Source organism: Bombina bombina, chromosome 1 (assembly GCF_027579735.1).
Source record: "Bombina bombina isolate aBomBom1 chromosome 1, aBomBom1.pri, whole genome shotgun sequence".
Taxonomy (NCBI): domain Eukaryota; kingdom Metazoa; phylum Chordata; class Amphibia; order Anura; family Bombinatoridae; genus Bombina; species Bombina bombina.
In genome coordinates, this window is record NC_069499.1 from 1,414,732,082 (window position 1) to 1,414,756,731 (window position 24,650).

General features: G+C 37.1%; 1 protein-coding gene across 1 annotated transcript in view; it reads left to right on the forward strand.

Moving 5' to 3' along the window:
- Positions 1–24,650, forward strand: part of INSRR (insulin receptor related receptor) — a 365,100-nt gene that overhangs the window by 251,799 nt on the left and 88,651 nt on the right. The window contains exon 9 of the mRNA XM_053705334.1: positions 2,054–2,221. Within this exon, the coding sequence (XP_053561309.1) occupies positions 2,054–2,221 (168 nt within the window). The remainder of the gene's footprint in view (positions 1–2,053; positions 2,222–24,650) is intronic.

Consider the following 24,650-nt stretch of genomic DNA (forward strand, 5'->3'; position numbering starts at 1 on the left):
ACATTCTTTTATGGTATTGTTGTTACAGTAAGTTATTGCTTACGAGTTATTAACTACACACCTGCTTATTAAAGGGGCACTTAAATAATGCTAAAAAAATAATGACTGATACTTAGAACAATATTGTAATCGTCCCATAACACAAGTTTTTGAAAATGCAAAAGTATTTGATATCTATAATTATAATATCTCTCAGAGCATCTATATTTAGTACATCTAAGTCCATATTAGATTAGGTAAAGCAGTGTTCCTATCAATATTGCATAACAAATTTCAGGGTCATATTGACATATTGAGAACAGAATTATCTGATACACTGTTACAGGAGTTCCCTAATTTAAGTGACCCCTAAACCATCATCATCTCTATTGCATTACATTGTGACTTCCTGTGACACCTCCACTGCAAATACCTACCCCCAATTCAATTCACCAACCACAAACTCCACCATATTTAATTCCAACTGTGGATCTCTATAACAAATAACCCACAGGCCCCCTAAACTCAATTTACTTTAGCCACAATAAACTTTACTAATTTGCCCTATCTGTGATTCCCACAAGACTAAGCTTTAACACCTTCCGTACTAGTACTCAAGGACACCTATTGCTATAATTCCACAAGTATCATCACACAGCACAACCTCACCATCTAAAAATTAACTTAAACCTAATTAATCCCATTACCTAGTATTCTTCCTCATCAAAGGGATAACCCAAGGCCAATGTAAGTTCCCATCTTAAAGGAAACACCAATTTTCATATAATAATAGACACTACTATAAAGAAGAATATGCACAGATACTGATATAAAAATCCAGTATAAAACCTTTTAAAACGTACTTAGAAGATTCCAGTTTAGCACCGTTGATGAGGTTAGGTTGGGTCACCCAGTAAAAGGAGCTGGGAAAGCAGGAACAGGCAGACACTCCCCCTTCCCCTGCATAAGAAAAGACTCATTACACAAACAGGAGTCTGTAGGCATCAGTATACATCTAAAGCTTGGTTAGGAGTCTGAACACCAATAAGCAAAACTATACATTTTTAGAAAAACACTCTCAGATGGGCTATATAAATGGATAATCTACAAAACAGTTATGCAAAGAAAAATCTAGTGTACAATGTCCCTTTAATTCATGCACCAGCTTAGTTCTTTTGCTTCTTCAAACTCGGCTTAAGTCATGAATGCTCACCTTCTCCTCCAAGCATAGGGTCCTTCTATATTGATGTATGACCTCTATCCTTATCTTCAGCTTTTTCGGCTGTATCTTTTCACTACTTCTATGTTTAGATGTATGAATCAACATCTAAATGTATTGGCTTTTCGGTTAATAGTGGTAACAAATTTAGAATGCCGTGGCAAGCAACATTAAACTCGACCCTTTTCTGAATGGTTTTACTTTGATTGGAGGAATGCGGCTAAGGATAATTTGAGTTGGGGGGGGCAATACTTTTTTTTGTGGAGTTTCAGTTTAGGAAAGCTGCCATGGGAGAGCATGGATAGTTAATGGTTAATATAGGAGGAGTATTGGGATGAGGGCCAGTAAATTTAATTTTGGTTGTCTTGCCTGTTGCTGTGCATGTTGGGAATAAGGCAGAGGGGGTTAAGCACATGGAGGCACACAGTACTGAACTAGTAAATTGCTCTAGTGAATTTGAGCATTTTTACTGTTGCACCTTTATATACTCTTAAACTTTGTTTAGAATCATATTAAGTGAGTGTCTATGTGATTTATTCTTCTACTAGATATAGTGTTTCTAACCATAATGCACTATTCTTGGGGTAACAATCTATCTTTTGGAGGCTTTGAAAATCAAAAGCATCTTTCCTATGTACTTTGGTTACGATCTATTATGTTTGCAGCCCTTACTCCAATGTAAGAACCTCTTCATGCTTGTTCGCTGTAACTTGTTTATTTTACTCACATGTATCCCATTGAACATATTGGACACCTTTTTAAAATTTGAATACAAATCTACATATGCTTCTTTTCATAAATATGTATTTGTAAACATTTTTAAAGTAATTTTCATTCTTTAACTTATTTCTACAGCCCCTACAGTGCCCCAGGATGTCATAATTATATCCAATTCCTCATCAAACCTTATTGTACGGTGGAAACCCCCAACCCAACGGAATGGCAACATCACATACTACCTGGTTCTGTGGCAGCAGATGTCAGAGGATGCAGAATTATACATCAATGACTACTGTACCAAAGGTCAGCTAATGGAAGAATATTGCTATATTTCAATCAGCCCTAAATGTCACTTTGTTTAGTGTGTCTGCATGATCTTAAAAAGGAAGTCCTCCTAAACCTGCTTGGAATGTTATGCTTTACCAGTCAACAGCTATTATTCCAATAAACAGTTACGCTCTCCGTATTCAGCATTGCACCAGCAGCTCTTGTGAGCTGCTGGCGCAATGCCGCCCCCTGCAGAATCGCGGCCGATCGGCCGCCAGCAGGGAGGTGTCAATTAACTCGATCGGGTTGAATTGCGGCGATTCCTGTCTGCCTCATCAGAGCAGGCGGACAGGGTTATGGAGTAGCAGTCTTTAGACCGCTGCTTCATAACTTCTGTTTCTAGCAAGTCTGAAGACTCGCCAGAAACACGGGCCCTCAAGCTCCATTCGGAGCTTGATAAATGGGCGTCTTAACAATTACTATTAGTGAAAAAAATAGATTTGTTTGTCTTTTACTTATATAGATTATGAATTGGAGATTTTTATAAATAAGTTGCTTAATGCTGTAAATTATGTCTTTCATCTTATAGGTTTAGGAACTCCAACTTCACTCAGTTTCATGCAACATTTTTGCAGCTACGGAGGTTGGATACGAGTCATTGTACACTTCTTTGGTGGTGTAACAATATTGTAGTGATTCTTTGGGGGATATTTATCAAAACGTCAACTGATAATGCGCTGGAATCCTGCGTCGTATTTGACGCAAAATTGATCCACCATAGTTAACAAAGCATCAAGATTGTCAAATGTTGAAATGTGTGACGAAATATATACGCTCCCGCGATCTCAATCCGATGCAGATCGATGCTTGCGTCATTACAGATGTCTTGAATTCACATTTGACTCTATTTGACCCTTTTCCCAATTTATCAAACATTTAACAGGTACGCTTGCGTCTATTCCAACGCAGCGTACCTAGAAATCAATGGGATGCCATAGAAATCAATGGGAGTCTGAAAACACAGAAAGCTTATGTTCGATGCTGCAAGAGAATGAAGCATATTACATAATCAAAGTAAATTAGAAACTTTATTAAAATTGTATACCCTTTCTAAAGCAAACAATATTATTGTTCCACATTTGGTGCACTAGTAGATATAGGGATAAAAATGAAAAATACATTACTACTTATGGATTATGTTACATCTTTGTCTCGCATTACAAAGCAAAGGGACAATATTATTTCTTCAAATTTGGTGCAAAGTTTTGCCCCAAACTTGTTGCACTAATAGATATAGAGATAAAAATGAAATAAATACACAACATAATATAGCTAACTTCCTTTTTATTTTTTTTTGATAAATCTATTTGCATCATGATTCACACGATTTATGACATCAGCCAATCTGATTCAAATATACATTTTAAACTATCACTAACAAATGAAATTGCTTGATACTTGTGTCATTGATCACTCATCAGAACTTGTAAGTGCCATTTGTTACATTGTGTATTATATTTCGAAAGTTTGTATATGTGAAATTAGTATTAAAGATAAACCTTGATACTGACATTAGGACACACAGTGTAATATTTTAGACAATCACCTAGATTACAAGTTTTGCGTTCGGGTTTTAAAGCTAAAAAATGGTAATATCAGCATTAAAACAGTGCCTCAGCCATTAAAAAGTCTTGTGGGTATAGCTGTACCACAAGCCTTTTAGCCTGTAACGCAACGTCAGTCCCGCACACGTAAAAATGAAGTTTTTTCATGGGACTTTCATAGCGCCGGTATTACGAGTTTTGCGGTGAGGCTAAAAAGCTTGCGGTGCAGCCTATACCGACAAGATCCGTTTCGCAATCTGAGACTAGTAGTTCTGAGTTTTACGCAACAAAACTGTTACATACTCATAATTAAACTGTTACAAAGTACACTAAACACCCATAAACTACCCCTAAACCGAGGCCCTCCCACATCGCAAATACTATATTAAACTTATTAACCCCTAATCTGCTGCTCCTGACATTGCCGCCACTAATAAAATGTATTAACCCCTATTCCGCCGCTCCCCAACATTATCACCACTATAATTAAGTTATTAACCCCTAAACCGCCGCCCTCCCGCATTGCAAACACTATTTAAATATAATTAACCCCTAATCTGCCGCCCGCCCACATCGCCCCCACTATACTAAAGTTATTAAGCCCTACACCGCCGCCACTATAATAAACCTATTAACCCCTAAATTGCAAGCCCCCCACAACGAAATATACTAAATTAAACTATTAACCCCTAAACCAAAAGCCCCCCACATTGCAATAAACTAATTTAAACTTGTGACCCCTAAACCTAATGCCCCCCTAACTTTATATTAAAAATTACAATTTCCATATCTTAAATTAAATTAAAACTTACCTATCAGATAAAAAAAAAAATAAGTTTAAACTAACAGATAAACTGATATAACTATTAAACTAAAATTAAGCTAACTACCAATTAAATAAACTATATTACACATTAAAAAAATCCTAACAATACTATAAAAATTACTAAATTATGAAAAATATCAAACGAAATTATCAAAAATAAAAAATCATTACACCTAATCTAAAAGCCCACCCAAAATAAAAAACCCTAGCCTACAAGAACTACCAATAGCCCTTAAAAGGGCCCTTTGTAGGGCATTGCCCTAAGTTAAATGGCTCTTTTACCTGTAAAATAAATACAAAGACCCCCCCAACAGTAAACCCCACCACCCAACCAACCCCCCCCCAAAAAAAAACCTAACTAACAAACACCTAAGCTACCCATTGCCCTGGAAAGGGCATTTGTATGGGCATTGCCCTTAAAAGGGCATTTATCTCTTTTGCATTGCCCTGAAAAGGGCATTTAGCTCTTTTAACACACTATCCCCCGAAGATTAACTTACAGTTGCTGAAGTCCCGCTTGAAGGATCTTCATCCCGGCGGGTCTATCTTCATCCAGGCGGCTCCATCTTCATCCATGCGGCATCTTCTATCTTCATCCCGGCGGCGTCTTCTATCTTCATCCCGGTGGCGCGGAGAGGGTCCATCCTGAAGACATCCGGCGCAGAGCATCCTCTTCATACGGTCGCCACCGTTTACTGAATCTTCAATGCAAGGTACGCGATTCAAAATCGCGTCCCTTGCATTCCTATTGGCTGATTTGATTTTTGAAATTCAAATCAGCCAATAGGATAAGAGCTACTGAAATCCTATTGGCTGTTCAAATCAGCCAATAGGATGAGAGCTACTGAAATTAGCTCAAATCAAATCAGCCAATAGGAATGCAAGGGACACCATTTTGAATTGCGTACCTTGCATTGAAGATTCAGTATACGCCGGCGACCATATGAAGAGGATGCTCCGCGACGGATGTCTTCAGGATGGACCTGCTCCGCATCGCCGGGATGAAGATAAAAGATGCTGCCTGGATGAAGATGGAGCCGCCGGGATGAAGATCCTTCAAGCGGTACTTCAGCAACTGTAAGTGGATCTTCAGGGGTTAGTGTTATGATTTTTTTAAACTTTTTTTGGGTGTTTTTTTTTTAGTTTAGGGTTTGGGCTTTTCAGAAAAGAGCTAAATGCCCTTTTCAGGGCAATAGGTAGATTAGATTTTTTAGATAGTTTTTTTTATTTTGTGGGTTTGGGGGTGGGGGTTCGTAATGTTAGTGGGTCTTTGTAAATTTTTTTCAGGTTAAAGAGCTGTTTAACTTAGGGCAATGCCGTACAAAAGGCCCCTTTAAGGGCTATTGGTAGTTTATTATAGATTAGGTTTTTTTATTTTGGGGTGTTTTTTTATTTTTTTATTTGAGGATTGAAATAAGGCATACATGTAATATAAAGCAATATAACATAACAGTAGTGGAAAACAAATATAATGTATAAAAATCTTATACAGAGTATATTCTTAAAAGAAAAATTCACAGGTATAGTATATAAATCGAATGCCTACTGTTATTTTTTCCTCCTTAATGGCACATGAGGCCACTTTTGGACCTCAAAAATATATATTAAAATTATAGGAGGTTTTTACCAACAAAAAAGACAACTTTTGGGTCTTAAATGATATCCTTATTTTATATATTTATCAAAAACTGTACTAACAAAGTACTTATATATTAGTATCAGCTTAAGGTATTTCACTTTGGGACCACTGTTCCCTTTAAGGTGCGCGGTAGGGCGGCCGCGCACCTTCCCTCTCGGTGTAGCGCAGCCAGCACATCAGGCCGCGCAACACCGGAGGCTAAGACACTGACTCCTGCTGTGACTGTCTCCACTCTACTTATGCGCTTCTCTCAGTCAGTGACATCACGTTTAATAATACTGGAGGGCAGAGGCTAACCTAACACACTGGCTGTGCACATCTGTGAGGGTTATTGTTATTTCTAATTCCTTCTGCCCTGAGATACCTGCGCAGTGATGGAGTATACAGAGTTAGCCAGGTCTGCAGCTGAGAAATTGTTATCTTACAGCAAAGATCAGAGCGGCTGGAAACTCTGCAAGAGAACTGTGAGTGAATCAACACGATCTGATAGTGTAACCGTGTGTTTGGCTAACAAGCTGATGTGTGTTTTCTTGTGCCAAACTTATGTCACAACGTCTTACGTTTAATACTGTTACATATGACTGCACTCTGACTTTTGTGACTTTGTGTGTGACACGATATATGACATTGTATGTAAGCTGTTATTTATGTATTACTCTTATTGGTTTTGAGATATACTGTGATGTGTTGCATGGGGAATCTGTGTTAAGCAGCTCATGGGATCCGCTGAATTAAATTATAGTCTCTCACTCTATGCTATATTCTATTCTAGAGAGATAAAACTTTGCAGTGCTGTCCGATCATCTCACATACTGTGCTCTGTAATGACTCTTCTTTAATTGGAGTAGTGCCTTGTTTATCTCTCCGTAGTATCAGAGCTATATTAATTCAATGTAATTCAGTTACATTGTATGCAATGGTCAGATTGTGACCACTGTATAGTCCTGCAGCAAATACTCAGTATGTAAAGTGCTTCAATAGTAAAGCAGTCCATCAAGAATGAAACCTGAAAGTGTAATATATATATATATACACATATGATATAGATATGATATATGATATATATATATACATATATGTATATATATATATATATATATATATATATATTGATATATATATATATATATATATATATATATGTGAGATATATATATATTATATATATGTGAGATATATACATATATATAATATATATTATATATATAATTTTAAGCAAGATATATATGTACAGTATCTATGTGTGTCTTTGTATCGGATCTTTAGAAACAGATTTTAAATCCATTTGTTAGGCCAGTATCAGGGTTCAGAGAAAACTCTAGAGTGTGGAACACAACTGCAGCTCAAAACCAAAAATAATTGTTTGTTACACAAATCTGTCTAAAACCACTTTTGCAAAGTGGCTTCCTTCAGATTTGTGAATTTTGCTCAAAATTGTATATTGATAAGGAACGCAACCAGTCATGTGATAAATGCTACAGTATTATTATACTGATGAATATCATTGATAGATATCTCAGAGATTTAGAAAGCAGCAGGTTATGTTAAGGAGTTATGATAGCTGATGTAAAGAAAAGCAACAGTCTTTAGTAAGCATAAGCGGTTGAAAGAAGTTGTGTCTTGTTAATCCAAGAATGCAGCAGTTTCAAACAGGCATTAGTACTTAAGCGGTAATTAGAATTAATAGCTGGTTTGTATCAAGCAAAGTAGCGGAATTAAAGTCCGGCAGTAATTAGAAATCAGTAGAACAGTGTAGCGGTTATGCTGTAATACAATTCGGCACCTGTAATCCGTTATGTAGAAGGAAAGCCTTTAGAACATTGTTCGTTGTTACCGCAAGTAAGGAGAAAGTTTGTAGACGCCGGTTCTGGTGTGTATGTGACGTCAGAGCTGGGATTGCCTCTGATAGTAGAGACGCTGCACGTCGGTGCAGCGGGAAGATGAAAGTAACAAAAATGTGTAATCCAAATTAGTTATTTATCCCACTGCTGAGAGCATATAAATATGAGGAAGTCCTTCAAGGAAGATTAGCATGGTAATGATATTAGCGAGGTATTATTCCCAGCAAGTTTTTAGAAGATCAGGAAAGGTAAGACACAGGTTTTTAATCCAATCTGTCTGAAGTGAATTCAATACTAAGCACAGAGTGCAGAATGAGCACCTGTCTTAAGGAGAGGTTAGCAAATCAGAGATCAGTGGGAGTAACAGGGAGTGACAAGGGGAGTAACAGAACAGATCCTTACAGGACCCCCTCCTTAAGGAAGCTGTTCCACAGCGAGAGGCCGAGGTCGATCAGGATGGCGGTGATGGAACAATGACAGAAGTCGTGGAGAGTTGAGATTAGAGAGAGGTTCCCACGAGTCTTCTTCAGTAGAATAATTCTTCCACCTCACTAAATACTGGAGAACACCGTTGGAAATCCTGGAATCCAGTATGGAGTCAACCTCATATTCATTATCATTCAAAGGCAGAGGCGAAGGAGGTAGAAGAACTTGGTTCTGCCTTGTAGCGATGTAAGGTTTTAACAGAGAGACGTGAAAAGTGGGATGAATCTTTAGAGAGCTAGGGAGCTCTAGTCTGACAGCATTGGCATTAATGACTTTCTGAATGGGAAAAGGACCAATGAAGAGACTGGCCATTTTCTTAGATGGGATTTGCAGTCTTAAATTTTTTGTAGAAAGCCAAACTAAATCACCAACAGTGTACTCAGGAGGTTTCCGTCTTCGAAGATCATAATAGTTTTTTTGGGACTTCTGAGCATCTAGGATGTTTTCTTGAATAGTTTTGAAGTTTTCTTGTAGGGAATTGTGTATCTCATCGAGTAAAGGAGAATCTGAGGAAGTGAAGGATATAAAAGAGAACTTAGGGTGATATGCATAATTTGCAAAGAATGGAGTCATTTTTGTGGAGGAGTTGATTGAATTATTATACGCAAATTCTGCCATTGAAAGATATTTGATCCATTCATTTTGGTGGTAGGAGCAATAACATTGCAGATAATGTTCGAGCCACTGGTTTAATCTCTCTGATTGTCCATTAGTTTGGGGGTGAAAAGCTGTGGTAAAACGATGTTCAATGTTAGTTATTTCACATAATTTAGTCCAGAATTTTGAGGTGAACTGAGTTCCTCTGTCAGTTGTTATGATTGAAGGAATCCCATGTAAATTAATAATGTGATCAATGAATAATTGAGCAGTCTCAGAGGAAGTTGGTAGTTTATGAAATGGTAGAAAATGAGCCATTTTAGTAAATAAATCAGTGACTACGAGTATAGTGGTCTGGTTCTTAGATGGAGGTAAATCAACAATGAAATCCATTGAAACATGATGCCAGGGCTTGTTAGGAACTGGTAGAGGCATAAGTAAACCAAATGGTGGTTTTCGTTCAGGTTTACAGGTGACACAAATCCTACAGGTGCGAATGTAATCAGCAATAGATGATTTCATCTGAGGCCACCAGTATGTTCGAGAAAGAAGTTCATGTGTCCGTTTCAGACCAGGGTGACCAGCTAAAGGTGTATCATGGCAAGTCTGAATGATGCGCATTCTCAAAGAATTAGGTACGTAGATCTTCTGACCATGGAAATACATGCCATGAGTCTTGAGCAAATTAGGTTCAGGAGGAATTGGTTGCCTTTTACAGAATTCTCTTAATTCTAAAAAAATAGAGGTAGTAATACCAATGAAACATTCAGGTGAAACGATATCCTTCCTGTTAGGTAAGTCAGTTGGTCGTACTGGAAGTCGGGATAAAGCATCTACTTTTGCATTTTTATTGGCTGGCCCATAGATAATAGAAAAATTAAAACGATCAAAATAAAGACTCCAACGAACCTGTCTTGCGGAAAGAGTTTTGTTAGATTGTAGGTACTGTAAATTCTTATGGTCTGTGAAAATGATAACTGGTAAAGTTGTACCTTCAAGGAGATGTCTCCAATGTTCAAGAGAGCGACGAATAGCCAGTAATTCCTTATCTCCGATGGCATAATTGCGTTCTGCAGGTGTCATAAGTTTGGAAAAATAAGAAATTGGATGAAGAGGTTCTGAAAAAGATTTTTGTTGGGAGAGTACAGCTCCAATAGTAAAATCAGAGGAGTCAACCTCCAAGGTATACTGGTAAGAGGGATTGGGAAATTGAAGGATAGGTGCAGACGTGAACCTATTCTTTAAGTGTTGGAAGGCTTCTCTAGCTTCAATCCCCCAGGAGAAAGGAATGGAAGAACCAGTTAGAATTGTAAGAGGATTTTGGAAAAACCTTTTATAAATTTCCTGTAGTAGTTTCAAAATCCTAGGAAACGTTGTAATTCTTTCCTGGATTTTGGTTCAGGCCAGTTTAGAACAGTATCCACTTTTTCTTTCTGCATTTGGATCCTGGATGGTGATATGTTGTATCCTAAGAAAGAAACTTCAGTTGTGTGAAATTTGCACTTTTCCAGTTTAGCGTAAAGTTTATGTGCTCTGAGGCGAGCAAGCACCTGTCGTACGTGTCTGATATGATCTTCCATAGTTTTTGAGTAAATAAGAATGTCATCCAGATAGATAACAAGACAAACGTCAAGGAGATCACAAAATACATCATTTATGAAGTATTGAAAGGTGGCAGGGGTATTACAAAGGCCGAATGGCATTACTAGATATTCAAATAGACCATACCTGGTCCTAAATGCCGTCAGCCATTCATGGCCTTCTTTGATTCTGATGAGATTATATGCCCCTCTTAAATCAAGCTTGGTGAATATGGTAGCATCAGAAAGCCTTTCAATCATCTCTGGAATTAAAGGCAAAGGATAACGGTTTTTGATAGTACACTTATTCAGTTCACGATAAGCAATAATAGGCCTAAGACTGCCATCTTTATTGCGAACAAAGAAAAAACCAGCACCAGCTGGGGACATGGAAGGCCTAATAAATCCCTTTTTTAGGTTATCTTCAAGGTACAATTTAAGATCTTCGAGCTCTGGATTACTTAAAGGATAGAGATGACCAAAAGGAATTTTTGCTCCTGGTTGAAGATCTATAGGGCAGTCGTATACCCTATGAGGGGGAAGATTCTCAGCTTCGGTCTTACTGAAGACATCTTCAAATTCAATATATTGAGAAGGTAAAGAATCAGACTGAGAGGTTGAATGTAATAATAATGGACAAGGGAAACACGTATCTGCAATAATCAGAAGAAAACTTTATTTGAAAAGGATGCCAAATAATAGTGGGGTTATGAAGTTGTAACCACTTTAAACCCAAAACTAAAGAAAAATGGGGCGAGGGAAGAACGTCAAAAGACAACATTTCAAAATGTCCAGAAATTATAAGCATTATAGGAACAGTCTCATATATTATAGGACCAGAAAACATAAGTGATCCATCAATGACCCTAATAGGTATAGGAGTCTTCTTCTTGATGAGAGGTATTTTCTTTTTAAGACAGAAATCATGATCCATATAGTTCCCAGAAGCCCCAGAATCGATAATAGCATCATTCATCGTGACTTGACTTTGATGCAGCTGTAAGGAAACAGATAAAGTACAGTAAGTAGGTTGTATAGGTGATTGAAGTGAAGTAAACAGGTAGTTTGACTTACTTTTCTTATTTTTTAATAGGAGTGAACAGTCCTGAACAGTATTAGACGGATTAGCACAGTACATACATAAATTTTTTATGCGTCTGCTTTGTTTTTCCTCCTGACTCAAAGGACCTCTGAGGAAGCCGATCTCCATGGGTTCAACATGTGTTTTAGGAGAAGTTGATGGAATGGATATAGAGGAGGAGAGAGAGCTTTTGGGTTTCAATTCAATAGCGTATTTTTCAGCTTTCCTTTCTCGTAAGCGACGATCTATCTGAATAGCCATCTTCATAAATGCTTCTAAAGTCTGGGGTAGTTCAATTCTAGCGAATTCATCTTTTAGGGTTTCCGAAAGTCCGAGACGGAATTGGTTGCGGAGAGCAACTGGGGTCCAGAGTGCATCTGTGGAGTATTGTTTAAAGTCAGTGATGTACTCTTCCACGGGTCTTTTCCCTTGTTTAAGACTCCTTAAACTCATTTCAGCAGTGAGCTGTACATCAGTATCCTGAAACATTTCATCCATAGCAGTAAAGAAATCATCAAGGGATGCCAGGATAGGATCCTGGTTTTCAATGAATTTATCTGCCCAGTTTCTCGGGTCCCCCCTGAGAAAGGATATAGTAGTCAAAACTCTCACTCTCTCAGTGGGATAAGTTCTAGGTCTCATAGAAAAAAGAAGTTGGCAGGCATTTTTAAATGCTCTATAAGCTTTTCTATTACCAGAAAAAAGATCCGGGAGGGAGACTTGTGGTTCAATAATATTGTCATGCTGATTACCTTTTAAAGCAATGGAGTCCTTTATTATGTTACGTAAAGCTCCATTTTCAATCTTTAACTCATGCAGGCCTTGTGAGAGCTGATCAACCTTTTGTGTTAGGTTGTAAACAATTTGGCGCAAGTCTGCTGGTTCCATGTTTTAATGGCTTAGTATTATATCAGGGTTCAGAGAAAACTCTAGAGTGTGGAACACAACTGCAGCTCAAAACTAATTGTTTGTTACAAAAATCTGTCTAAAACCACTATTGCAAAGTGGCTTCCTTCAGATTTGTGAATTTTGCTCAAAATTGTATATTGATAAGGAACGCAACCAGTCATGTGATAAATGCTACAGTATTATTATACTGATGAATATCATTGAAAGATATCTCAGAGATTTAGAAAGCAGCAGGTTATGTTAAGGAGTTATGATAGCTGATGTAAAGAAAAGCAACAGTCTTTAGTAAGCATAAGTGGTTGAAAGAAGTTGTGTCTTGTTAATCCAAAAATGCAGCAGTTTCAAACAGGCATTAGTACTTAAGCGGTAATTAGAATTAATGGCTGGTTTGTATCAAGCAAAGTAGCGGAATTAAAGTCCGGCAGTAATTAGAAATCAGTAGAACAGTGTAGCGGTTATGCTGTAATACAATTCGGTACCTGTAATCCGTTATGTAGATGGAAAGCCTTTAGAACGTTGTTCGTTGTTACCGCAAGTAAGGAGAACGTTTGTAGACGCCGGTTCTGGTGTGTATGTGACGTCAGAGCTGGGATTTCCTTGCTGGGCTGCTGGAAGCCTCTGATAGTAGAGACGCTGCACGTAGGTTCAGCGGGAAGATGAAAGTAACAAAAATGTGTAATCCAAATTAGTTATTTATCCCACTGCTGAGAGCATATAAATATGAGGAAGTCCTTCAAGGAAGATTAGCAAGGTAATGATATTAGCGAGGTATTATTCCCAGCAAGTTTTTAGAAGATCAGGAAAGGTAAGACACAGGTTTTTAATCCAATCTGTCTGAAGTGAATTCAATACTAAGCACAGAGTGCAGAATGAGCACCTGTCTTAAGGAGAGTTTAGCAAATCAGAGATCAGTGGGAGTAACGGAGTGACAAGGGGAGTAACAGAACAGATCCTTACAGCCAGTGTGTGTGTGAAAGAGAATTGAACTTTTGTGATTCAGATAAAGAATGCAATTCGTTACAATTACCTCCTATTATCAAATTGTGCTTTGTTCTTTCGGAATCCTTTGCTAAAGATTAAACCTAGGTTGGCTCAGGTGGACAAGGTTTAAAGGGACAGCCTAGTCCAAATTAAACTTTCATGGCTCAGATAGGGCATGTAGTTTTTCAACAACTTTCCAATTTACTTTTATCATCAAATTGGCTTTGTTCTCTTGGTATTCTTTGTTGAAAGCTAAACCCAAGTATTCTGATAAACTGATTTCTAAACCCTTAAAGGCTGCCTTTTATCTGAATGCATCTGATGTTTTTTCACAGCTATTAGTTCATGTGTGCCATATAGATAAGATTGTGGTCATGCCCGTGGAGTTACGTACTACCGAGTACACAGTATCAAGTCCACACACAGAAAAAAATAATTGCACACAAAGAAAAAAAATTAGAGGGAACATTGTTTGGGACCTCTATTCAAGTAAAAAAATATATATATTTAGTGCAGCAAGACTACATAGACTCTGGAATATCAATATGTGGGAGACAGCCAGTATTAAGTTACAGTTATATGGGGTTGTATATTATATATAGAAAAAACAAGACTTGACATATATATATATATATATATATATATGTACCCAGGATATCTTGATATGGAACAAAAAAAGGGATACTAAACCCAATTTTTTTCTTTCATGATTCAGATAGAGCTTGCAATTTTAAGCATCTTTCTAATTTACTCCTATTATTAATTTTTCTTCATTCACATGCTATTTTTATTTGAACAAACAAGAATGTAAGCTTAAGAGCCGGACCATCTTTTGCACGTCGGAAGGATAAAGATAGAAGATGCTGTGTGGATGAAGACTTTTGCCCGCCTGGAGGACGACTTCTTGCCACTTGGAAGAAGACTTCTCCCGGCTTCGTTGAGGACTTCTTGACGCTTGGATGAAGACTTCTCCCGGCTGGATGAGGATGGATGTCCGGTCTTCAAAAACTGTAAGTGGATCTAAGGGGGCTAGTGTTTTTTTAAGGGTTTATCGGGTGGGTTTTATTTTTAGATTAGGGACTTTGGGCACCGTAAAAGAGCTAAATGCCGTTTTAAGGGCAATGCCCATCCAAATGCCCTTTTCAGGGCAATGGTGAGCTTAGATTTTTTTAGGTAGGTTTTTATTTGGGAGGGTTGGTTGTGTGGGTGGTGGGTTTTACTGTTGGTTTTTTTTTTTTTTTTTACAGGTAAAAGAGCTGATTTCTTTGGGGCAATGCCCCGCAAAAGGCTCTTTTAAGGGCCATTGGCAGTTTAGTGTAGGCTAGGGTTTTTTTTATTTTGGGGGGGGCTTTTTTATTTTGATAGAGCTATTAGATTGTGTAATTAGTTTAAATATTTGATCATTTCTTTTTTATTTTGTGTAATTTAGTTTTTATTATTTTTTGTAATTTAGATAAATGTTTTTTTTTTTAAATTTATTTAATTTTAGTGTAATGTTAGGTGTTAGTGTAACTCAGGTTAGGTTTTATTTTACAAGTAACTTTGTATTTATTTTAACTAGGTAGCTAGAAATAGTTAATAACTATTTACTAACTAGTCTACCTAGTTAAAATAAATACAAACTTGTAAAATAAAAATAAAACCTAAGATAGCTACAATGTAACTATTAGTTATATTGTAGCTAGCTTAGGGTTTATTTTACAGGTAAGTATTTAGTCTTAAATAAGTATTATTTAGGTAATAATAGTATTTTTTTAGATTTATTTTAATTATATTAAAGTTAGGGGTGCTAGGGTTAGGTTTAGACTTAGGGTTAGGTTTAGGGGTTAATATATTTATTTAGTGTTAGTGATGTGGGAGGCCAGAGGTTTAGGGGTTAATAACTTTAGTATAGTGGCGGCAGCAACGTTGGGTGCGGCAGATTAGTGGTTAATAAATGTAGGTAGGTGTCGGAGATGTCAAGGGCAGCAGATTAGAGGTTAATAAGTGTAATGTAGGTGTTGGCGATGTCGGGGGCGGCAGATTAGGGGTGTTTAGACTTGGGTTTATTTTACAGGTAAGTATTTAGTCTTAAATAAGTATTATTTAGGTAATAATAGTATTTTTTTTTAGATTTATTTTAATTATATTAAAGTTAGGGGTGCTAGGGTTAGGTTTAGACTTAGGGTTAGGTTTAGGGGTTAATATATTTATTTAGTGTTAGTGATGTGGCAGGCCAGAGGTTTAGGGGTTAATAACTTTAGTATAGTGGCGGCAGCAACGTTGGGTGCGGCAGATTAGTGGTTAATAAGTGTAGGTATGTGTCGGCGATGTCAAGGGCAGCAGATTAGAGGTTAATAAGTGTAATGTAGGTGTTGGCGATGTCGGGGGCTGCAGATTAGGGGTGTTTAGACTTGGGTTTATGTTAGGGTGTTAGGTTTAAACATAAATTTTCTTTCCCCATAGGAATCAATTGGTCTACGTTATGGAGCTTTACGCCATTGAAGATGTTAGGCTTTTTTTTTTAGCCGGCTCTTCCCATTGATGTCTATGGGGAAATCGTGCATGAGCACGTCAAAGCAGCGCTGATATTTGTGTGCGGTATAGAGCGCAACGCTGCCATATTGACCACAAACGTCGGTTTTTGGAAAACCTGTAATACCAGCACTATTAAAGGTGAGCGGTGGAAATAATTTGCAAGTTAGTAGCGAGCCAGCCATAACGCAAAATTCGTAATCTGGCTGTTTGTATTTATTTTAACTTGGTAGTTAGTAAATAGTTAATAACTATTTACTAACTAGTCTACATAGTTAAAATAAATGCAAACTTACCTGTGAAATAAAAATAAAACCTAAGCTAGCTACAATATAACTATTAGTTATATTGTAGCTAGCTTAGGTTTTATTTCACAGGTAAGTTTGTATTTAGTTTTAAATAGGTATTATTTAGTTCATAATTATAACTATAATTTAACTCTATTTTAATTATGTTAAAGTTAGGAAATGTTAGGTTTAGGGTTACGTTAGGGTTAGGGTTACGTTAGGGTTAGGTTTAGGGGTTAATATAACATAATTTATGTAAGAACTTACCTGATAAATTCATTTCTTTCATATTGGCAAGAGTCCATGAGCTAGTGACGTATGGGATATACAATCCTACCAGGAGGGGCAAAGTTTTCCAAACCACAAAATGCCTATAAATACACCCCTCACCACACCCACAATTCAGTTTAACGAATAGCCAAGCAGTGGGGTGATAAAGAAAGGAGTAGAAAGCATCAACAAAAGAAATTTGGAAATAATTGTGCTTTATACAAAAAATCATAACCACCATAAAAAGGGTGGGCCTCATGGACTCTTGCCAATATGAAAGAAATGAATTTATCAGGTAAGTTCTTACATAAATTATGTTTTCTTTCATGTAATTGGCATGAGTCCATGAGTTAGTGACGTATGGGATAGCAATACCCAAGATGTGGATCTCCACTCAAGAGTCACTAGAGAGGGAGGGAATAAAATAAAAACAGCCATTTTTCGCTGAAAAAATTAATCCACAACCCAAAAAAATAAATTTATTTTCATAATTGAAAGAAAAAAACCTTAAATAAAAAGCAGAAGAATCAAACTGAAATAGCTGCCTGAAGAACTTTATTACCAAAAACTGCTTCCGAAGAAGCAAATACATCAAAACTGTAGAATTTAGTAAATGTATGCAAAGAAGACGAAGTTGCTGCTTTGCAAATCTGATCAACTGAAGTTTTATTCTTAAAAGCCCACAAAGTGGAGACTGATCTAGTAGAATGAGCTGTAATTCTCTGAGGCGGGGCCTGACCCGACTCCAAATAAGCTTGATGAATCAAAAGTTTCAACCAATAAGCCAAGGTAATAGCAGAAGCCTTCTGACCTTTCCTAGGACCAGAAAATATAATAAATAGATTGGAAGTATTCCTGAAATCTTTAGTAGCTTCCACATAATATTTCAAAGCTCTTACCACATCCAAAGAATGTAAGGATCTTTCCAAAGAATTCTTAGGATTAGGACATAAAGAAGGGACAACAATTTCTCTATTAATGTTGTTAGAATTCACAACCTTAGGTAAAAATTGAAAAGAAGTCCACAAAACTGCCTTATCCTGATGAAAAATCAGAAAAGGAGACTCACAAGAAAGAGCAGATAGCTCAGAAACTCTTCTAGCAGAAGAGATGGCCAAAAGGAACAACACTTTCCAAGAAAGTAGTTTAATGTCCAAAGTATGCATAGGTTCAAATGGAGGAGCCTGTAAAGCCTTCAGAACCAAATTAAGACTCCAAGGAGGAGAAATTGATTTAATGACAGGCTTAATACGAACTAAAGCCTGTACAAAACAGTGTATATCAGGAAGTATAGCAATCTTTCTGTGAAATAAAACAGAAAGAGCAGAGATTTGTCCTCTCAAGGAACTTGCAGACAAACCCTTATCCAAACCATCATGAAGAAACTGTAAAATTCTAGGAATTCTAAAAGAATGCCAGGAGAATTTATGAGAAGAACACCATGAAATGCAAGTCTTCCAAACTCTATAATAAATCTTTCTAGAGACAGATTTACAAGCTTAATCACTCAGAGAAACCTCTATGACTTAGTACTAAGCGTTCAATTTCCATACCTTCAAATTTAATGATTTGAGATCCTGATGGAAAAACGGATCTTGAGATAGTAGGTCTGGCCTTAACGGAAGTGGCCAAGGCGGGCAACTGGACATCCGAACCAGATCTACATACCAAAACCTGTGTGGCCAGCAACACAAATGATTGTTCCATGATGATTTTGGAGATTACTCTTGGAAGGAGAACTAGAGGCGGGAAACTGTAAGCAGGATGATAACACCAAGGAAGTGTCAGCGCATCCACTGCTTCCGCCTGAACATCCCTGGACCTGGACAGGTATCTGGGAAGTTTCTTGTTTCGATGGGAGGCCATTAGATCTATCTCTGGAAGACCCCACATCTGAACAATTTGAGAAAATACATCTGGATGGAGAGACCACTCCCCTGGATGTAAAGTCTGGTGGGCGAGATAATCCGCCTCCCAATTGTCTACACCTGGGATATGTTCCGCAGATATAAGACAGGAGCTGGATTCCGCCCAAGCAAGTATCCGAGATACTTCTTTCATAGCTTGGGGACTGTGAGTCCCACCCTGATGATTGACATATGCCACTGTTGTGATATTGTCTGTCTGAAAACAAATGAACGGTTCTCTCTTTAACAGAGGCTAAAACTGAAGAGCTCTGAGAATTGCACAGAGTTCTAAAATATTTATTGGTAATCTCGCCTCTTGAGATTTCCAAACCCCTTGTGCTGTCAGAGATCCCCAAACAGCTCCCCAACCTGAAAGACTCGCATCTGTTGTGATCACAGTCCAGGTTGGCCGAACAAAAGAAGCCCCTTGAACTAAACTATGTTGATCCATCCACCATGTCAGAGAGTGTCGTACATTGGGATTTAAGGATATTAATTGTGATTTCTTTGTATAATCCCTGCACCATTGGTTCAGCATACAAAGCTGTAGAGGTCTCATGTGAAAACGAGCAAAGGGGATCGCATCCGATGCTGCAGTCATGAGACCTAAAACTTCCATGCACATTGCCACTGAAGGGAATGACTGAGACTGAAGGTGCCGGCAGGCTGTAACCAATTTTAAACGTCTCTTGTCTGTTAGAGACAGAGTCATGGACACTGAATCTATCTGGAAGCCTAAAAAGTTGACCCTTGTTTGAGGAGTCAAGAAACTTTTTGGTAAATTGATCCTCCAACCATGTTTCCGAAGAAACAACACTAGTTGATTTGTGTGAGATTCTGCAGTACGTAAAGACGGAGCTAGTACCAAGATATCGTCCAAATAAGGAAACACTGCAATACCCTGTTCTCTGATTACAGAGAGTAGGGCACCCAGAACCTTTGAAAAGATTCTTGGAGCTGTTGATAGGCCAAATGGAAGAGCAACAAATTGGTAATGCTTGTTTAGAAAAGAGAATCTCAGAAACTGATAATGTTCGGGATGAATCGGAATATGAAGGTATGCATCCTGCAAGTCTATAGTCACCATCTTGAAAGTTGGTACTCTTACATAACGATTCAAAATTTTCAGATCCAGAACTGGTCTGAATAAATTTTCATTTTTTGGGAAAATGAATAGATTTTAATAAAACCCCAAACCTTGTTCCTGAAGAGTAACTGGCATGATTACCCCTGAAGACTCCAGGTCTGAAACACATTACAGGAAAGCCTGAGCATTTACTGGATTTGCTGGGATACGTGAGAGAAAAAATCTTCTCACAGGAGGTCTTACTCTGAATCCTATTTGATACCCTTGAGAGACAATGCTCTGAATCCATTGATTTTGGACAGAATTTATCCAAATATCCTTGAAAAACCTTAATCAGCCCCCTACCAGCTGAGCTGGAATGAGGGCCGCACCTTCATGCGGACTTAGGGGCTGACTTTGGTTTCCTAAATGGCTTGGATTTATTCCAATTTGAGGAAGGCTTCCAATTGGAAGCAGATTCCTTGGGGGGAGGATTGAGTTTTTGTTCCTTATTCTGACGAAAGGAATGAAAACAGTTAGAAGCCTTAGATTTACCCTTAGGTTTTTTATCCTGAGGCAGAAAAACTCCCTTTGAGAACCAAATAAATTATTACCTTGGAAAGAAAGAGATAGTAATCTAGATTTAGATGTCATATCAGCATTCCAAGATTTAAGCCACAAAGCTCTTCTAGCTAATATAGCTAAAGACATGGATCTAACATCAATTTTGATAATATCAAAAATGGCATCACAAATAAAATGATTAGCATATTGCAGTAAGCGAATAATGCTAGATAAGTCAGAATCCAATTCCTGTTGCGCTAAATTCTCCAACCAGAAAGTTGATGCATCCGCAACATCAGCCAAAGAAATTGCAGGTCTGAGAAGATGACCTGAATATAAATAGGCCTTCCTTAGATAAGATTCAAGCTTCCTATCTAAAGGATCATTAAAGGAAGTACTATCTTCCATAGGAATAGTCGTACGTTTAGCAAGAGTAGAAATAGCCCCATCAACTTTGGGGATTTTTTCCCAAAACTCTATAGATTTTGCTGATAAAGGATACCATTTTTTAAACCTTGAAGAAGGAATAAAAGAAGTACCTGGCTTATTCCATTCCTTAGAAATCATACCAGAAATAGGAAAAAACCCTGGAGAAACCACAGGAGGTTGAAAAGCAGCATTTAAAACTTTTATTAGACTGAACGTCAAGAGGACTGGTGACCTCAATATCCAAAGTAATTAACACTTCTTTTAATAAAGAACGCATATACTCTATTTTAAATAAATAAGTAGATTTGTCAGTGTCAATGTCTGAGGAAGGATCTTCTGTATCAGATAGATCCTCATCAGAAGAGGATACATTATTATGTTGTTGGTCATTTGAAATTTCATCAACTAAATGAGAAGTTTTAAAAGACCTTTTACGTTTATTAGAAGGTGGAAATGCAGACAAAGCCTTCAGGATAGAATCAGAAACATATTCTTTAAAATTTACAGGTATATCATGCACATTAGAAGTTGAAGGAACTGCAACTGGCAATGTACTATTACTGATGGAAACACTATCTGCATGTAAAAGTTTATCAACTATTACAAATGACATTCGGCAAAATAATTTCTACAATTTTACAACAAATGCACATAGCTTTGTTAGAACCGATGTCAGGCAGCAATGTTCCAGCAGAAACTTCTGAGGCAGGATCAGATTGAGACATCTTGCAATATGTAAGAGAAAAAACAACATATAAAGCAAAATTATCTATTTCCTTATATGACAGTTTCAGGAATGGGAAAAAATGCAAATAGCATAGCCCTCTGATAGAGAAAAAGGCAAGAGGCAAACATCAATGGGGTATTAAAAAAAAGACTAAACCCCAGGTAAGAAATAAATTTCTTCAAAAAATGTTTATATTCCCCAAATATGAAACTGACAGTCTGCAGAAGGAAATACATGAACCTGACTCATGGCAAATATAAGTACAATACATATATTTAGAACTTTATATAAATGCATAAAGTGCCAAACCATAGCTGAGGTGTCTTACTCTTAAGTAATAAAAAACATACTTACCAAAAGACACCCATCCACATATAGCAGATAGCCAAACCAGTACTGAAACAGTTATCAGTAGAGGTAATGGTAAATTGAGAGTATATCATCGATCTGAAAAGGGAGGTAGGAGATGAATCTCTACGACCGATAACAGAGAACCTATAAAATAGACCCCCGTTAGGGAAATCATCGTATTCATAAGTGATACTCCCTTCACGTCCCTCTGACATTCGCTGTACTCTGAGAGGAATCGGGCTTCAACAATGCTGAGAAGCGCATATCAACGTAGAAATCTTAGCACAAACTTACTTCACCACCTCCATAGGAGGCAAAGTTTGTAAAACTGAATTGTGGGTGTGGTGAGGGGTGTATTTATAGGAATTTTGAGGTTTGGGAAACTTTGCCCCTCCTGGTAGGATTGTATATCCCATACGTCACTAGCTCATGGACTCTTGCCAATTACATGAAAGAAAGTTTAATTTAGGTTGTTGCAATGTGGGGGGCTGGCGGTTTAGGGGTTAATAGATTTATTTAGTGGCAGCGATGTTGGGGAGCGGCGGAATAGGGGTTAATAGATTTATTATAGTGTGGGTGATGTTGGGGTGCAGGGGAATAGGGGTTTATAACTTTAGTATAGCGATATCAGGAGCGGCAGATTAGGGGTTAATAACATTATGTAGGTGTCGGCAATGTCAGGGAAGCAGATTAGGGGTGTTTAGATGTGGGGTTTATGTTAGGGTGTTAGGTTTAAACATAAAAAAATGTTCTCCCATAGACATCAATGGGGCTGCGTTACGGTGTTAGATTTTTTTCTTACCCACTCTCCCCATTGATGTCTATGGGGAAAGCGTGCACGAGCACGTCAAAACAGCGCTTGTATTTTGTGCGGTATGGAGCTTAAAACCACCATATCGCACCCACAAGCGGACTGTTTCAAAACGTTTAATGGCTATGCTATAGAGGGTTAAAGGGACATTAAACCCACATTTTTTCTTTCATGATTCAGATATAGAATACACTTTTTAAAAAGTTTCCAATTTACTTCTATTATCAAATTTATTTCATTCTGGTGTTATTCTTTGTTGAAGAGATACCTGGAGCCCTACATTACAGGAAAATAGTGCTGCCATTTAGTGCACCTGCCAATGTATAACATTGTTGCAAAACTGCTGCCATATAGTGCTGCAGACATGTGCACACTCTTGAGCTTACATTTCTGCTTTTCAACCAAGGACAACAAGAAAACAAAGAAAATGTGATAATAAAAGTAAATTAGAAAGTTGCTTACAATTTTATTTTCTGTCTAAATCATGAAAGAAAAAAATAGGGTTTTATGTCCCTTTAAATAACGCAACTTTTGTTGCATTCATTAAATTCCCTATAGCGCACATAACTCGTAATCTACCTGAATGATTTTAAAATTCGAATGATGTTTGATTCAATATAATCTTAAACTGATAGCTCAAATGGATAGCCCATCTAACATTAAACTGTCATTATTCAGATACAGCAGAAATTAAAATCACCTCTTTACTGTCATGCTATTTTCAGTGTATTTCTTCCTTCTCTTGAATTTCTTTTTCAGTAAGAAATGTCATCTTATATGCCAGCCCATTTTGTAACACCTGTGTAGGGGTGGTTTTTAAAACTAGATTGCAATCAGGAGGAGTTACACAGGTACAGAGAGAAAACTGGCCCAGCTCTTAAAATATCCATTGATTTCAAATAAATACATATGATACTCTGATTACATGTTATATTTGCAATTATTCCTGCTCAGAATAATAATACATTTACACTATATATATATATATATATATATATATATATATATATATATATATATATATATATATAAATAAATATATCATGACTTCTAGAAATACAAATACACATTAATTTATGTGAAAGTATCATATAACAGATTTTTTTTGTATAACAAATAAATATAAAAATAACTTTCTATGAGATATTGTTTGTTGAGGTATCAATGTAGCTATTTCTTGGACAATAACAGATGAAAAATAAAAGATTAGCTTTAGAGAAATGTGCTTGTTCATGGACAGTAATGAAATGGTATAAATAAAGTTGGGAAAAAACAGAATAACCGCAACATCGATGACTGTTAGTTAACAACAGTTCGATGCTCATCGCGCTGTACTTGATGAGCGTGTTTTTGATTGTTTTTTTTGCACCGAGATTGACACTTTCATAAATATCCCCCAATGTCTTTGCTTACAGAAAGGAGATCTATTGGAGATTTAACTCCCTAAAAAACTTTTTATATATATATATTTTTAAATTTCAGACCCCCCCAAAGCCAAATATGTTAAGAAGATATCCTACTTCTTAGTACCATTATCATATATCAGGTTGTGCTGATTAGTCATTAGTTGATCATATTGTATTTGTTGTCTTTGGAGATGGGAAAAAGATCACTACTTCATGGCTCCCACATCCAGTATTTGTTGTAATGGCTGTATTTATTAAATCTGCATTTTAAAATGACCTGCTAATGTGTTGGCTCTGCCAGATTCCTTGTGGAACACATCTGTTGAGCCAATAGCAATAGGTTTGTGTGTTGGCACCAGTAACCGGCTAGGTCCCAGTAGTGCATTGCTGCCTAGATATGCTTTTCAAGAGAACAAATTATAATATTACAAATTTATTATAATAGAAGTCAACTAAAAAGTTTCTTAAAAATGCATGCTTCTTTAAACTGAGGGGAAAAAAACTCCTGGTTTAGTCACTCTTTAAAAAAAATACGCCTAGATTATGAGTTTTGCGTTAGAGGCTGTGCGGTGCTAACGAGCAGTTTATG